The sequence below is a fragment of the Ailuropoda melanoleuca genome, chromosome 11 (genome assembly GCF_002007445.2).
Source record: "Ailuropoda melanoleuca isolate Jingjing chromosome 11, ASM200744v2, whole genome shotgun sequence".
Taxonomy (NCBI): Eukaryota; Metazoa; Chordata; class Mammalia; order Carnivora; family Ursidae; genus Ailuropoda; species Ailuropoda melanoleuca.
The window spans coordinates 108,636,485-108,653,217 of record NC_048228.1 but is presented as its reverse complement, the minus strand read 5'-3'; the positions used below and the strand labels follow the sequence as shown (position 1 = coordinate 108,653,217).

The following is a 16,733-nucleotide window of genomic DNA, read 5'->3' as shown; positions in this document are numbered from 1 at the left end:
TGGATGTTCAGAGTACTTTGGTTTTCTTTAGAGACCAGCAGTTTTACCAAAATACGTCTTAGCATTGGTCATCCTGGGTTAATTTTCTCAGATGACATGCATTTCCAGATCTTTTGTATCATAGCAACACTGAATCGGTTTTGAGTGTTTACCCTTTTCCCTTTGTTTCCTGCTGCTCCGACACTGTCCTGCGCGTGGTGAAGTTTCTTTGTCTTCTTTAGCTGTCACTTGTTCTCAAGTCCTGTTTATTGCTTCGTTTCTTTATGATTTAAAAAACTTCTCCTTTTCACACTTTTCTCCTACTTTGAGTTTAGTATTTTTAAAATTATTTTTTCATTTATATCTAATTCCTTTTATGTTCTAGCCCTCATTTCTGAGTTTTTCTAATTACATTAAATGTTTTTTCATATCTAATAAAAGATATTAATACTTTTTTTGCCGTGTTATGAAATAACAGGTTATTGTTTTCATGTATTTTGTGGACATATCTTTTTTGAGTGTTTTCATTATCTATAGGGATGTGATTCTGCACTTTTTTCTTGATATAATTTTTGTATGGTATTTGATCATGATATTTTTCTGTTCATTTTTTTTAAAAGATTTTTATTTATTTATTTTAGAGAGCATGAGCAGGGGGAGGAAGGGACAGAGGGAGAGGGAGAAGGACAAGCCCACTGCCCACTGAGCAGAGAGCCCAGTGCTGGAGCTCAGTCCCAGGACCCTGAGATCATGACCTGAGCCGAAGTCAGACGCTTCACCTACAGCCACCCAGGCGCCCCCTTTTCTGTTCATTTTTACACGAAATTAGTTTTTTTGGAGGATTCTGGCTCAGGAAAACTCTTCTAATGTCATGGCTCTAAAGCTCCCTCTTCTGTTGTTTTTGTGAAGTGCTATGAAATATGGCAGTTTGTTGAAGCAATTGGGTTCTGTTCCCCTTCCTTGCTTTGATTTGGACTCTTCGCCTGTTTTCTTTATAGTTCTGTGCTAATCAGTTTGGGGTTCTAATTACCACGAATTCCTTAGTGTGAGACTTTGTCCTGAAAGTCAATTTTAAATGGCTAGTTTGGAGAATTCTTAAGCATTTAAGTGTGTAGAACTCTCGGCTTCAGCTACTATTCTCAAATTGGCCCTCTGAGCTTTTAGCGAGTTCCTGAGTTCTTTTGGGAGTTTGGCAAATGGTCCATGGTTCCTTCTGCTTCCTCCTACAGAGATGCTGATGTCCTACACTTTGTCTATGTTAACCCTACCCAATTATATTTTCAGTTTCGTGGGTCTGTCTTATTACCTAGTGTTGTAGATATCATCCTTAGGTTTTTGGCTTTGATATCTTAGTTGGTCTAGCTAATTTTTTGTGCAGGGTTGGGATAGAGATTTAATAAGATTCAAAAATTATACTGTCATTGCTACCATCTTCTGAAAATGTCCTAAAAAACAATTTTTAAGAATAAAAGATCTAGAGTAGATGATTGACCTACGTTAAATCAAAATAATAGGTGGTTTTTTGTGTCATTCTCTGTATTTTTTCTGTATGCTTAATATAGTTTATAATTAACAAGAGAAGATTCAAATCTAGCAACATGTAATGAGGAGTCATGCAAATACTTTTTTCCCCCTTCCTCTCTTGTGTGTATGTTTTTGCTTGTTTGTTTTCCTTTTCTTGCCTTATTGCAGGGGTGAGAATCCCCAGTACAGTATTCAGTAAGAATGCCAGAGTGTACATCCTTGCATAGTTCCTGATTTTGGGAGAAGAACATTCAGTCTTTCATCATTATGTTTGATGTTAGTGGTAGGTTTTTTGTAGATGTCCCTTATTAAGTTGAGGATGTTACCTTCTATTCCTAATTTGTGGAGAGCTTTTATCCTAAATGGATGTTGAATTTTGTGAAATGCTTTTTCCGTATCTATTAAAATGATCCCATGGTTTTTCTTCTTTAGTTCAATATAGTGAATTATATTTATTGCTTTTTGAATGCTGAACCGATTTTGTATGCCTGAGATAATCCCTTCTTACCCCTATTATGATGTGTTATTCTGTCTATTTATTGCTGGACTATTTGCTAAAATTTTGTTAAGTAATTTTTAGTCTGTGTTTATGAGAGATATTGGTATGTTTTTTCTTGTGATGTCATGTAACATAATGTCTTTGTATGATTTTGATATCAAGGCAATGCTGGGCCTGACAGAGTGAATTGGAAAGTGTTCCTGGAAGAGTTTGTATAGAACTTTTGAGAAAAGTTTGTATAGAATTGGTATTATTTTTTACTGAAATGTGTGGTGGAATTCATAGTGATGTCATCTGGGCCTGGAGTTTTTCCTTCCTTCCTTCCTTCCTTCCTTCCTTCCTTCCTTCCTCCCTCCCTCCCTCCCTCCCCTCCCTCCNATTAAGTAAAAACCTGTTAAAGCCCAAATTACCTTTTGTTATTTAAAAGATGCTTTGAAAAAGAGTCAAGTTACTGTAGTATCTGACATGGCAAAAAATGAAATTTTGTGTGTATTGCTAACATGGAATATTTAAAAAGGAATGCTGACATGCATGGAAAAATAAACTAGAAGTTGGCTGATTCTTTCTTCCTTTCATTCTTTTGTTCTTTCTTTCTAAAGATTTTATTTATTTATTTTAGAGAGAGGGAGCTCTGGAGGGGGGAGGGACTGAGGGGGAGGGAGAGGGAGAAGGAGAAGGAAAGAATTCCAAGCAGACTCAGTCCTGAGCATAGAGCCCCATGTGGGGCTCTATCCCACAACCCCGAGGGAGATCACAACCCGAGCTGAAATAAAGAGTGGGATGCTTAACCCACGAGTCACTCAGGCGCCGCTGGGCAGGGAGTTTTCTTTATGGAAACACTTTTTTTTTTTTTTTAAAGATTTTATTTATTTATTCAACAGAGATAGAGACAGCCAGCGGGAGAGGGAACACAAGCAGGGGGAGTGGGNGGGGAGTGGGAGAGGAAGAAGCAGGCTCACAGCGAGGAGCCTGATGTGGGGCTCGATCCCAGAATGCCGGGATCACGCCCTGAGCCGAAGGCAGATGCTTAACCGCTGTGCCACCCAGGCGCCCCTATGGAAACACTTTTAACTGCAAATTCAGCTTAATGGAAACAGGGCTATTCAGGATGTCTGTTTCTTGTGGTGTGAGCTTTGGTAGCTTGTGTCTTTCTAGGATTTTGTCTGTTCCATTAAGTTAAAACATTTGCTGGTGTAGTTGTTCATATTATCCTGTTATTATGCTTTTTTTGTCTGTGGGGTGTATGTAGTGATACCCCCTCTCCATTGCTTCATACTGGTGACTTCTTCCTCTGCCGTATTATGTTGGAGTCTGCGTAGAGGCGTATTTTATTTTGTTTCATTTCATTTCGTGTTTCGTTTCCTTTTATTTCATTATTTTGTTTTTAATCTCAAGATTAAGTCCATTTTCCTCTATTACTCTTTTTTTTTAATTAAAGATTTATTTATTTTTGATAGTGAGAGAGGAGAGAGAGAGAGAACATGAGCAAGTTGGGGGATGATGGGCACAGGGAGAGGGAAAGAGAATCTCCAGCAGACTCCGCAGTAAGCATGGAGCCTGATGCGGGCCTGTATCCAGTGACCCTGAGATCACCACCTGAGCCTAAACCAAGAGTCTGGTGCCTAACCGACAGCACCACCCAGGTGCCCCACCTCTGTTATTTTTCTGTTTGGTTGATGCCTTCTTTTATCCTTCTTCTTCTTCTTTTTTTTTTTTTTATTTAGTTTTCTTTTTTTAGTTTCATAAGGTGAAACCTAGATCATTTTTAAAAAAACTCTTGTAATATATACGTTTACTACTGTAAGTTTTCTTCTAAGTATGACTTTACTGCATCCCACAAATTTTGCTACCATTTCGTTCTTGATTTCTAACTTAATTGTATTAACATGTGGGAACATGATTTTTATGAAATAGTCTCTGAAGTTTTTGAGACTTACTTCACAGCCTGGTGTGGAAGATTGATACCTCAGGATTATTCTTACTTGTTTTATATGTCATAAGAAATAGTAAGTGTTTGAGTTTGTTTCTCTTCTATTTCAGGTCTTGGTATGGTGACTCCTGTAAATGACCTGAGAGGGTCTGATTCGATTGCCTATGACAAAGGGGAGAAATTATTGCGGTGTAAGTTGGCAGCATTTTACCGGCTGGCAGATCTCTTTGGATGGTCTCAGCTTATCTACAATCATATCACAGTGAGTATTAAATGGGGTGGTGACTGAAGGATAAATGGAATATTACGTGTGTGGCACCACCTCTTCCTGTTTAGGGAAAGAGGGGAGTCGACTGAGCTGAGCTAAATCTTGGAACACCTTTTTTCTCATTCCTGACTGCAGAGTATAATAATCTGAGAATTATGTAGTTCAAATTGAAAATTATGAGGACAGTAGTTCTTTAAAACTCCTTTCTTGCATGCTAACCTAATAAATGAGTGTTTACCCAAGTACAGTTGGTCCCCTGCTACCTGGGGTTTTGCTTTCTGTGGCTTCAGTTAAACAGGCAGTCGGCCAGTCCAGAAGCACATGGCCCTCCTTCTGGGGTATCGTCAGAAGGTCAGCAGTGGCCTCACAGTGCATCACAGGCCCATGTCACTCACCTCCTGCATTCCCCCGGGGACATTTGATCACCTCACATCATCACAAGAAGAAGAGGGAGCACAGGGCAGTAAGACATTTAGAGAGAGACAGACCATATTTGCACAACTTTCATTGCAGTGTATTGTTATTCTAGTCTATTTTTCGTTATTGTTGTTAATCTATTGCTGTGCCTAATTTGTAGATTAGACTTTATCACAGGTATGTATGCACAGGCAAAAACAGCTAATGTTGGGGTTGGTACTGTCTGCAGTTTCAGGCAGCCGTCGGGGGTCTTGGAATGTCTCTCCCATGGATAAAGGGAAATTGGTGTACAGGCAGTTCCCAAAAATCTTTCTTTGCCTAAAAACCTAAGAATGAAGATGTTTGTTTTCTTTCCTGTTGTGACCCAAGTCTTCAATTTCTCATAGTTTTTTCTTTAGCTATTCCAGTTTTAGCTATTTTAAACATTATTAGGACTTCTGTTTTTCTCTTGCAGTAAATATTTATTGGGTCTGCTATAAATATTGATTCTATACCAAGCATTGTTCTAACTCTGGGGTTCTGTCATTGAGTGAGACAAGTCCTGGCTTTGCGGTGCTTCCTTTCTACATCCTCAGCTGCTGGCCCGTATTTCCTCCCTGTTTGGTCCAGCTTGGTGCATCCTGTCCCTGACACTCCTTGCCCCTACTGTGCTCTCCCTCCCTGCCCCCGAGCACCAGACTCTGCTGCAGAGAGCCTTCACACAGCCCATTGGCTTTCTCCATAGACAGCAGCCCCAATTGCAGAGGACCGCCAACTCTGCCTGGCACTGTAGGACGTCTCACGTAGAAGCTCACTAGTGTTTCTCTACCCGCTCTACTGTTTTCAAAACTCCTGACCTCTTTTCTCCTAGCAAATGAGCACAGCGTGTCACAGAGCATCTGGGAGCACCTGACCACTTCCTTCCTACCTGCAGCCAAACTTTGTTTCCCAGTTGGAGTTTCACCCCTCTTGGCTTCTTTAATTCCTGATGCCTTGTCAGGTTTCTGTTTTCTTCTCTGCTCTTCTGTAGAGATAACCTCTTTCTCTGACTTTTACAATTGTTCCAATCTCTGTTTCTTCATTGAATTTGTTATTGAATACTTCAAATTATTAATATAGTGCCTACTTCTAGAAAGAAGTGCACCTCCCACGGATGTCTACAGAAGAAGTCAGTCCTGCTGGTACTCTTACCTCCCTTGGAGCCACTGGTGTTAACAGCCATTTAGATTGTTTAGCCTTTTCTCCATATGTAGCACACGTGTAGGTGATATTGTGATGTGGACTGGTAGTGGTGCGCTAGGTTCGCTCCAGTGTGGACTGCGGGGAGTGCTAAGCCTCTGAGGAGGAGGTCTGGAGCCTGCCTTTGTGGCCAGTGTGCTGTGCTTCTGGGACATGGTGTGGATCTTTGCCAGAGTTGCTGTGTTACCCTCCCCTCCGTCTCTTCCCCACGTTGCCGTTAAAGTTCGCTTTTTAAAATGCAAACCTGGCCCTGTTGTATCCACAGTGTCAGGCCCGTAGGGTGTTACCTCCACCCCAGCACACCTGCTTCATTTCCCCTGAAGCAGTTACCATCATCCATACTTTCCATTTGGGAAAGGGGTAGAAGGAGGGGTAGAAGGAGAGGAAAAGAGAGAATCTCAAGCAGTCTCCACACCTAGCACGGAGCCAGATGTGGGTTTGATCTGACCCTGAGATCATGACCCGCGCCAAAAGCACGAGTCGCATGCTTTACCAAGTGAGCCACTCAGGTGCCCCAACACTTTTTCTTTTTTTGCTTCAGACTCAGAAAATTGTATATTTTAAGCGTTTTCCATTAAAATATGTAGGTTTGCTAGACTTTTTTTTTTTTAAACATTTATTTTATTAGAGAGAGAGCATGAGCGGGGAAAGGGGCAGAGGGAGAGGGAGATAAGCAAACTCCCTGATGAGCGGAGAGCCTGACATGGGGCTCGATCCCAGGACCCTGAGATCATGACCTGGGCTGAAAGCAAGAGCTGGACGCCTGATGGACTGAGCCACACAGGCGCCCCTATATTTGCTAGGCTCTTAAGTCAAAGAAGAAAAAGTGTTAGCATTATTTATAAAAAAAATTCGACTGTACATATCCAGTAGTAGGTGGGAAGTGGCCCAATTATTAACATCAGTTTGAGGGAATGTTATATATTATGAACAACAGTTACAAAGGCCATGTGAAAAAAATGAAAAGTAGTTATTACAAATGAGAGAGTATAAAACGTATACTGTTGAAAACTGTTGATGTACAAGGTTTGTATAGAGACAGGGAAACAAGAAGTTATTAAACAGTGGCTATGTAGTAGGTTTTTAATGTTGGATCTGGTAGCATGCTTTTAAAATTTACGTGGAAGACGAAAGTCCAAGAGTAGCTAAGATGAACTAAGTAAGGAAGTTTTTTCCTACAGACTCTCAACTTATAAAGTGATAGTAATTAAAATAATGTGCTTCGGGCAAAGGAAGAGACAGACCAGTAGGACAGAGCAGAGCCCAGAGCCGGATCGCATGTCCAGAAATCAGAGACAGAGTCTGCATTGCGGATCAGCAGGGGAAGGGTGCACTAGGCAGTATTTGGTACTGACACAGTTGACTGAAAAATCGAAATTGGAAAGTTGTATTATATTTTTAAACCTACAAAGCAATTCCAGTGAATTCAGAATTTTTTATTTTAAAGATTTTATTTATTTATTTGAGAGAGAGCGAGAGAGCATGAGTGGGAGGGAGGGGCAGAGGCAGAGGGAGAATTGACGGAAGAATGGACACAGTCGTTGTATATTCATCCAGTGGATGCCGTGCTGCAGTGACCGTGAATAAAGGATAGCCACGCATATCATAATGTGGAGGAATCTCAGAAATAATGTTGAGGAAGAAAGGTCACTGAAAAATACAGTATGATTCTAATAATTTGAAGTTTATAAACAGATAAAAATTAAATGATATGGCTTCAGGATGAATACGTATTAGGTGAAACTGTAAAGTCAAGGAAGAAGATGCTTAACACGTAATTCAGGATGGTGGTCACTTCTGGGGAGCGGGAGAAGAGATGTACATGTACCGTCTAAATACTCTGTACGTTGTTGTGAGATAAAAACTTCAAGTAAAAATATCTGATGTTTAATTTTTCCTTATTTCCAACCTTATTTTTCTTTATAGCCAATAAATACACAGAGGAATGCCTTGTTTTATGTTTTCTCTTTTGACCCAACTTGGGAATTGGGGCAATTGTGTAGTTGGTTTTGTTTTAGATAGTTAAAAAGATGCACGCTTTAGAACTGACTTTAGAAATAAGCCTCGATAACTCACCATTAATGGAAAAATATTTTCGGGAAAGTTGGAAACCACATGTGCATGTTTGAAACAACTAAGAGAGCAGAGAATGGGGAAATGGGGATTTACAGAGAGTGGATATCATGGAGGTGGATTTAGAACAGGCTCATTCATGGTCGTGGTTTATTACTGCTGCTCCTAGTACCACTAGTACGCGTGGGGAGTTGCCATTTACTGAGAGCTGTATCTTTAAGGATAAGGAGACCAGGAACCCAGGGTCCCAGAGCAGCCTAGCACATACTTAACAGAGCTAAGATTTTAACTAAGGCCTTATGTGATTGGGGATGTGCGTCGGGCTATACTGAGGGAGTCGTGAGTTTGGCACCAAGGTGACATGAGGAGGTCGGGTAATTTCAGGTATCTGAGAACTAAATTATAGAAGTGGGGGGTTGGGTTTGTTCTGTGTTGCATACTAGAAAGAGTGTTGATAAACTCAGGGAGACAGATTTCCGCTCACTATGAGAGAGAATGTTTGATGCCCAGGTCTCTAGCTTTATTTCCGTCTGTACCCCAGCCCCTGTCATGGAGCTGGCGGTCAGTGGCTATTTGTTGAATGAAGAAATGAGGCTAAGCGAGGACGCGGTGAGCGTCCCCATCACGACACCTGCCCCAGCAGACCCCTGTGTGTCCTTCTGTTCAGGCCACGACAAAAGTCACTGCACTGGTTAGGAAGTTGGGCTAAACACTGTAAGTCCATTGCCATGAACGCTACACTCCACCTGCCTCATCCCCATTGCAGTTCTGAGCCCAGCGGTGAGCGTGTTCCAATATAATTGCTTTGGGAAATCGTTTGAGTCTCCCAAAATCATCCTAAAAGCTGAACTGACTTTTTGAAGGGCAGGACTCTTTTTTCCTGTGATATCACTAGCCTCTAACACAGGTACGTAGCATGTGCCACGTCTGTACTGAATGAATTGTGGAAAGAAAGCTGTCAAGGAAGTAGCAGACTGACCAGGGGCATGCTGATATGTTGTTGAGACTTTGAAATCCATCAGGCCGTAAGGAAGAGCTCTCTGTTGTTTTTGATCGTTGGGATTGTTCACTAGCCTGCAGGTTTCGAGCACTAAAGACAAAGTCCATTTTGACGAAAGTCAGTTTTGGTTTTCACTGTGATCCGCCTGAGGAGTGGTACTGGCTTGGTAGGCACCGAGTTTCTTCTTTACAAAGTCAGTTGTCCTGAATGTGACCAAGATGCACTTTCTCTACCTGAGAAGTTACTACAGTGTAATGATGGAAGCTTCCGGTACCTCTTAGTTCCATTGCAGACGCTGTACTACGGGCTTTCCTACGTAGCTCACAGAATGTGCACAATAGACCTGTGAGTTTGCGGATGGAAAGAGATGCAAATAATTTCAGTTGGATTTTTGAGCTGATTCAGCAATTTTCCTTACAGACCAGAGTGAGCTCCGAGCAGGAACATTTCCTCATTGTTCCCTTTGGACTTCTCTACAGTGAAGTGACTGCATCCAGTTTGGTAAGAATATCCTTCTCCTCTTGGGCTTCATGTATGTTTAGGTCATAGTCGATAGTTAAACACCTTTTAATCCTATGAGGCATATAAAACCCAAGAAAGAGGAAAGAGTTTGTTTTGTGTGATGAACTCAGAGAAAAAAAGATTTAGAACTACTTACAAACACTTTAAGCTTTGGTTTAAATCATTTCTAGGAAGGGCCATTTGAAATCCTCTTGACATTTTAAATTTTTATTTGCTTATTTTCAGGTTAAAATCAATATACAAGGAGATGTGGTAGATCGCGGCAGTACTAATCTAGGAGTAAATCAGGCTGGCTTTGTGTTACATTCTGCCATCTATGCTGCACGACCGGACGTGAAGTGTGTGGTGCATATCCACACGCCAGCAGGTGCTGCGGTGAGTGCGCCAGTCTGGGAGCGACTCCCAGTTGAAAGCTGTTTAGTGGAAGGCACTTCACATTTCCTCACAGTTGTGCTCTCTTGAGGCAACAAGTCAATAAGCCTAATTTTGTTGGAGTAAAAAAGGTCTTTTACTAAGTTTGACTTTATTAAAAGAATTTTTTTTTTCTTTAAAGGGGTCCATACGCGCTCTTAGTTTTGGAAAACCTATGTGAATCTGAAAGTGTCCGTTAGACTTAACAGAAATTCAGAGTGTGTTGAGGGTGAGACCAGACTTCAGAGTGTGAAGACTGCAGGGAGCTGCAGAGGGAGTGCTGTAAGCAGACACCTTGTCTGTGAAGAGGTTGAGGAGGGAAGGGGGCCCAGACAAGCTGCAGGGGGAGCGTGCTGTGGGCTCAGCCAAGTGCTGGTGGGTTGCATGAGACCTGAGCCTGCTGATGGTCCGTGGGGAGGAGCCTGGTGTGGGGGGGGAGGTCGAGGCCTAGAAGCCCCTAGATGTCTGCCTGGAGCCAACAGATGCCCAGGCTGGATCATGAGAGCAGGGAGAAGAGGAACGGCTGTTGCAAGATGAAGGCATACACCTCGTAGGCTGTTAGGGGACCTGGCCTCCAAGCCCAGAAGCTTCCGCAGAGCCTTCCCCAGCCCAGTCACCAAGCCCAGGCCCTTCTGGTGCCCACGGGCCAGACCTCCCAGCATGAACGTGCCCATTCTGGTTGTTGGTACGGTCATGTGACAGTGAACTATCCAGAATTGGCTTTTTATCACCATATAATTTAATGACTTTCTGGGCTTATTTGTATCACACATAACCTCATGGATTCAGTAATGCTGAATTTTCACCTATCTTGATGTTTTAAGGTCATGCATATTGGATTGTTTTGATGAATGTTAGATCTATCTGGCTTATTTATTTTACTTTGAATATGTGGTTCTAGATGTCAGCATAAGAGTTTTATTAGATCTATCATTTTCTGAAATTTTTTCTAAAAAAATCCACGCTCTTCCAACCACAAAAAGTCCATGCATTTTAACGAACCATTAGAGGTACCTTTGAGAATATGGTTACAAACAGCTTATCATGTAATTTGTTTTATTTTTTATTTATTTATTTTTTAAAAAGATTTTATTTATTCATTTGACAGAGAGACAGCCAGCGAGAGAGGGAACACAAGCAGGGGGAGTGAGAGAGGGAGAATCAGGCTCCCAGCAGAGGAGCCTGATGTGGGGCTCGATCCCAGGACTCTGGGATCATGCCCTGAGCCAAAGGCAGATGCCCAACGACTGAGCCACCCAGGCGCCCCTGTAGTTTGCTTTAAAGCATACCAAATCACTTCCCTTGGAAATTCCTTCTCCTAGGAAGGCTGGGGCCTTGAAAGGGATTAAATGTGGCGCTGCATTTTTCGAGGTGGTGTCTTTTAGATGTACTTTTGTGCACAGTTGTTGTCCTGTGGATACTGTTGGAATCTGTGGAACCTGTCAGTCTAGGTAGAAAACATTCAAAATTAGCACGTTCTAAAGTCAGTTTGGGAACGATAAGGAAACCTAAGGATTGTTTTATTGCAATAGAAGAGAAATTACACAGCATAATTATTCTAAACTTCAGAAATTGGCTACTTAAAAAAAAGATTTTGTCAGAGAGAGTGGGCACACGTGAGCACAAGCAGAGGGAAAGGCAGGCAGAGGGAAAAGCAGGCTCCCCACTGAGCAAAGAGCCTGATGTGGGGCTCGATCCCAGGATCCTGGGATCACGACACAAGTGGAAGGCAGATGCTTAACCATCTGAGCCACCCAGGTGCCCCAGAAATTGGGTTTTATCTACATTTCAGGTTTCGGTCTCCCCTACAACCTGAGATGACAAGTGGGTCAGAATCTTACAGCATGTTCAAACCCTCTCTTTGCAGGGTCATGGCTCACTCAGAGGGAGCCCTTGCCTCTCCTTGCAGTAGGGCCGGGGTTCATCTTGCTGGGAAGCCTGAGCTCATACAGCTCGTACGGCATTATGGTCAGTGTGGGAGAAGTCCAGAAAGATGTGGAACTCTTTTTGAGGCTCTTCCAGCATTGAGATGCCTTTGATTTTTAAGTGTACATCAGTAGGAGCCCAGAAGTAAGGTTCATCTTAAGTTCATAGGTTCATTTATTTCTGAGAAGAATATAAAATAAAATATGTTCCCCTTTTTATTTCTTTGAGGAAAGTGCTGCGTCATCGATGTGTGACTGTCAATTTGCCTTTGTTCATGGTGACTGCTTGTTCTCTAGGTCTCTGCGATGAAATGTGGCCTCTTGCCAATCTCCCCGGAGGCACTTTCCCTTGGAGAAGTGGCTTACCATGATTATCATGGGATTTTGGTTGAGGAGGAGGAAAAAGTATTAATTCAGAAAAATTTGGGGCCTAAAAGCAAGGTCAGTAGACATCTAATCTGGTATTTAAATTCTAGAGGAAAGAAGAAACAAGTCAGAGTAGCAGCCTTCTTGCCTAGCTCCCTCGAGCTTTCGTGTCTCCCCGCAGGTTCTTATTCTCCGGAATCACGGGCTCGTGTCAGTTGGAGGGAGCGTTGAGGAGGCTTTCTACTACATCCATAACCTGGTGGTTGCGTGTGAGATCCAGGTACACGGCGGCTGCTCTCTGCAGTCTGCGGCTTATTTGGGTGTCCGCAGGGTTCTTGTAGATTTTTGATACTTTGCATAATCTCTTTGCCCAAGATGAGCTAGTGGATTTGGAAATTGACCAGAGCAAATGCCATTTCACTGATTTAAGCTGGTGAATGATTACTGGGCTTTTCATTTCTAGTTTTTTGTCATTCAAATATATACGTCACCACCATTTATGGAGTGCTCGTGGGTGCCAGCCCTGGTATCAGGTGCTTCATTTACATGTTATTTCATTTGGCCATCATGGCGCTGTTCATTGAGAAGCAGGTACAGAGAGGGAGAGACTTGGTGTGGGCGCCGCCGAGCCAGTTCTGCTCAACCCCAAGTCTGTGCTTACTCCACTGGCACCTTGACTTCATCTGGGCAGCAGTGCAGTCCCCAGGCGGCTTCATACAGCCTTGAAAGGGGCTTTGTTTCCACATTTCTTCTCCAAGCACCAGCGCCTAGTATCTTTGTTTTGCTAAAGAAGAACTTCTGAAAATGACCTTGTGTGTGGATAGTCTGTCTCTGTCCGTCCTCCGTTTTTTATTCTTAGACTTCGATGACTTGGTTTCTTCTGAGACCTAGTAATCTCTTATCGTCATTTGATCTGATCCTCTTGCCTTCAGTCAAGATCTCAAACTGTACTCTCTGCTTGTTTTGGAAAAGGTTCGAACTCTGGCCAGCGCGGGAGGGCCAGACAACTTAGTCCTCCTGGATCCTGGCAAGTACAAAGCCAAATCCCGTTCCCCGGGGTCCCCTTCAGGGGAGGGCAGCAGCTCACCTCCCAAGTGGCAGATCGGCGAGCAGGAGTTTGAAGCCCTCATGCGGATGCTTGATAATCTGGTAAGAATGTTGTTACCCCCAGACGATAAAGCTTTTGTTCTGAAAGCAATAGTGGTGGTGTTTTTGTAGCGGGTGTGATTGCTCTCTTCATGCAGTATCTGAATGCTTTCACCCTCAAAATTCATGAAGGAGCACCAGGGCGATTGAACTCCTAAGCTAAGTCACGATAAAATACGGAGGGGGAGGTTTCTTTTGTTCCTTTGTTGTTTGAAAGGAATCGCCTCTGGATGGTGTGGGGACAAGAGCACAGAGCATGCTCTGCTCGGAAGTGGGTAGGTCCCCCTGGAGGAGCCGGCACCGCAGCCTCCCCCCCCCCCCCCCCCCCCCCNCATAAGCGGGCTGGGGGGTGGGGGTGGGGGGCTTCTGTATCAGCTAGCCAAGTGTTTGCTTTTTGTTTTAACGGTAAGTTCTAGCTACGTGGGGCCTGATTACTGTGTCCCACAGACATTTGCTGCTGATTTACTGTGTGGGAGACCCCCTCCTCCGTATTGCAGGGACACGGAGCCCAGCCCTGCACAGAAGCTGGGACTGTGGTGTTTTCTGCATAATAGGGCTGTTTGGATGATACCCAGAAGGATGTAGTCTGTGTTAGAGGGTTCAGTGAGGGATCTCATCCTTTGGCAAGGGTCAGGGAGAAAACTATGGGGATGGTACTTGGCAATGACCTCAAAGAGTAAGTAAAATTGTGGTAGGCTGAGTTGGGAGAAGGAAGGTGTCTGCGCAACTGAAGACACCGCAGGGGTGTGGGGGTAGGGTTATACCTTCCTGGGTTCTTCAGATATTCACAACAAGCATCGTAGGACAAACGATTCTGTCTTCCAGAGACTTTGGGCCCTGTGCCTGCTGCCATGTCATACTGTTTAGATGGGGTTCAAGAGAGTCCATCCTCTTTCCCCATGACATTAGGCGGTGGAGACATGAGGACCTGTCCCAGGAGTGTGGGAGTGAGAAGCCTTAGGAAGGCTGGCATCCCTATGCGTTGCCGTGGCTGTGCTGGGCACTGTTGACGGCAGCACCAGGGCCCATGGGGCACATTCCAGCCTAACAGGAGAAAGTCCTGACTATTGGACTAGGTCACAGATGGGATGGGTGGCTTCAGGAGGCAGGAAGTTTAACTTTCTTGAAGATTTTGGAACAAAAAGAATATCTGATTCAGGGTATGCCAAGTGTCCTCAGGGGCCAGATTTGTAGCCGCTAACAGGACATGAGGAGTGCATGACCTAGCCGGGGAGAGGGACACACAATCCAGACGCAACCGTGCGTCTGGGATCTGGGTTCTGACAGAGTGTGATGAGGGCTGCAGAGGCGGAGACGGGGCACGGGCCAGGACTGGTCACAGGAAGCAAGAGGTGGAACAGAGTTCACTAAGAAGATGGAAGAAGCAGCTGGCGTTAGGTGCAGGGGGGCAGTGGTGGCTCAGGTGTCAGCCCTGGGTGGCAGGTTCCCCTGAGGCGCCCAGCAAGGCAAGGAGCGCTGGGGTGGCGGCTTCTCTCCTCCTGGCAGGCACTCTGATGTCTCACTGCTCTGTGACCTTGAAGTCAGGTGGGGAACAGGAGAGAGGACTGAGAGTCGAGAATGCTAGCCCACCACATCTTGCATGCTCAGTGCCTTCTCAAAGGTGGAGAGAGATCAAGATTAGACTCTAATTTCCTAGAGGAGGGAGAGAAAGGATGAAAGATGAATAGCGAAGTGCTTGTTACGAGGGTGCTGTGTTCAGTGTCCTGACTGCGCATGGTCATTATCACTTTTTAAAAAAGATTTTATTTATTTATTTATTTGTCAGAGAGAGCGAGCGAGCATAAGCAGGGGGAGCAGCAGGCAGAGGGAGAAGCAGGCTCCCCACTGAGCAGGGAGCCTGATGCAGGACTCGATCCCAGGACCCTGGGATCATGGCAGACACTTCGCCGACTGAGCCACCCAGGTGTCCTGATTATTGTCATTTTTGATATGAGAAGTCTGTGTAGTGTATAAGAAATAGTAATTATGATTATAGTCCACATTTTAATGTAGCATTCTGATTAACTATATATGTTTGCCCATAATTGAGTAGGGTAGCTAATAGTTGAAGATTCTCCTACTGTAAAAAGTATTTTAACATAGAGTTAGAAGAAATGCTAAATTGCTTCCCAAAAAAATTAGGATGCAATTGCAGCTTCTCATGGAAGGAAGGAGTCCATATGTTCAACTATAAGCTGAGTCCTACAGCACGTCTGAGGGCTGAGGATCGCCTCTGATTTTGGCGTTAACAGCATTTGAAGGGGAAGAATAAGAAACCCTACTCTCTCAGGATGAAATTTTATGAAGTTCTGGTGGTTTATCCTGGAGTCATGGAGACTACTCAAGAGTCTTGGCTCCCTAAGCAAGAGAAAACCTGAATTAATAAGAACTTTATTTTTCTGAAGGTAGCCTTTTTACAATGTAGCTGTTATCTTTTATTGTTCCTCACTCAACAGGGCATGCTCAGCAGTGGAAAGACTGCAGTGTAGACATTTACCTATCTTCCTGAGGGTGGTGGTGGGGAAAACAGCCACCGACGATAGCATTTAGGGATTATTACCACCCTTTTCTTAATGTAGTAAAGGAATGATTGGTAATGAAAGTGGCCTCTCAAAGAAGAGGAGCACCCAAAGGGAAGTGAATTCCTGAATTGGGAGAAATGTGAAGGATGCCAAAGCACCTCGGCAGGCAGGGCACCGGCCATGGCCCCTCTTCTATGACTAGCCACTAATTCTCCTGTCATTCACTGTTCCTTCATGGCTGTGCATGACTTGATCCACACATGCAGCTGCGGGTCAGGAGCCGCCTGAACCAGATTCTTGGTTTAGGGTCACACAAGGAAGGCCACAGTCAGGGTGTCGGCCCGGACTGGATTGCTGTTAGAAGGCTGCATGGGGAGGGCCCACTTCCCAGCTCCCTGAGATTGTGGGCAGGATTCATTTTCTTATAGCTGTATGAGTCCTGGCAGCCTGGTTCTTTAGAGCCAATAGTGGACAGAGACTCTCTCAAGATGGGTGCTACACTCTTGGGGTGCCTGGGTGGCATAGTTGGTTAAGCTCCTGACTCTTGGTTTTAGCTCAGGTCACAATCTCAGAGTCGTGGCATTGAGTCCTATGTTGGTCTCTGCACTTAGCACAGAGTCTGCTTGAGGTTCTCTCTTCCTCTCCCTCTGCCCCTCCCTCTCAGGCGCACTCTCGCGCACATGCTGTCTCTCTGAAATTAATCTTAAAAAAAAAAAAAAAAAAAAGATGGGGCTACAGTCTTAAGTNGATGGTGCTACAGTCTTAAGTAATGCATCCAGTTACCTTTGCCAGATTCCGCTGTTAGAAGCAAGTCAGGTTCTGCCCACGTTCCAGGAGGGAGGGCCTTACAGCGGGTGGGAACCATGGGGGGGTCATTGTAAAGTCTGTATGCCACACCCACCCAATGCTAAGCACTGGATACGAGGGTGAGTA

At 44.1% G+C, this 16,733-nt stretch overlaps 1 protein-coding gene across 9 annotated transcripts in view; it reads left to right on the top strand.

Moving 5' to 3' along the window:
- ADD1 (adducin 1) overlaps positions 1 to 16,733 on the top strand; it is a 48,637-nt gene that overhangs the window by 15,123 nt on the left and 16,781 nt on the right. For all 9 annotated transcript variants that reach the window (XM_011221433.3, XM_002916546.4, XM_019796759.2 and 6 more), the window contains exons 3-8: positions 4,043 to 4,194; positions 9,329 to 9,409; positions 9,656 to 9,805; positions 12,064 to 12,207; positions 12,314 to 12,412; positions 13,105 to 13,281. In XM_011221433.3, the coding sequence (XP_011219735.1) occupies positions 4,043 to 4,194; positions 9,329 to 9,409; positions 9,656 to 9,805; positions 12,064 to 12,207; positions 12,314 to 12,412; positions 13,105 to 13,281 (803 nt within the window). The remainder of the gene's footprint in view (positions 1 to 4,042; positions 4,195 to 9,328; positions 9,410 to 9,655; positions 9,806 to 12,063; positions 12,208 to 12,313; positions 12,413 to 13,104; positions 13,282 to 16,733) is intronic.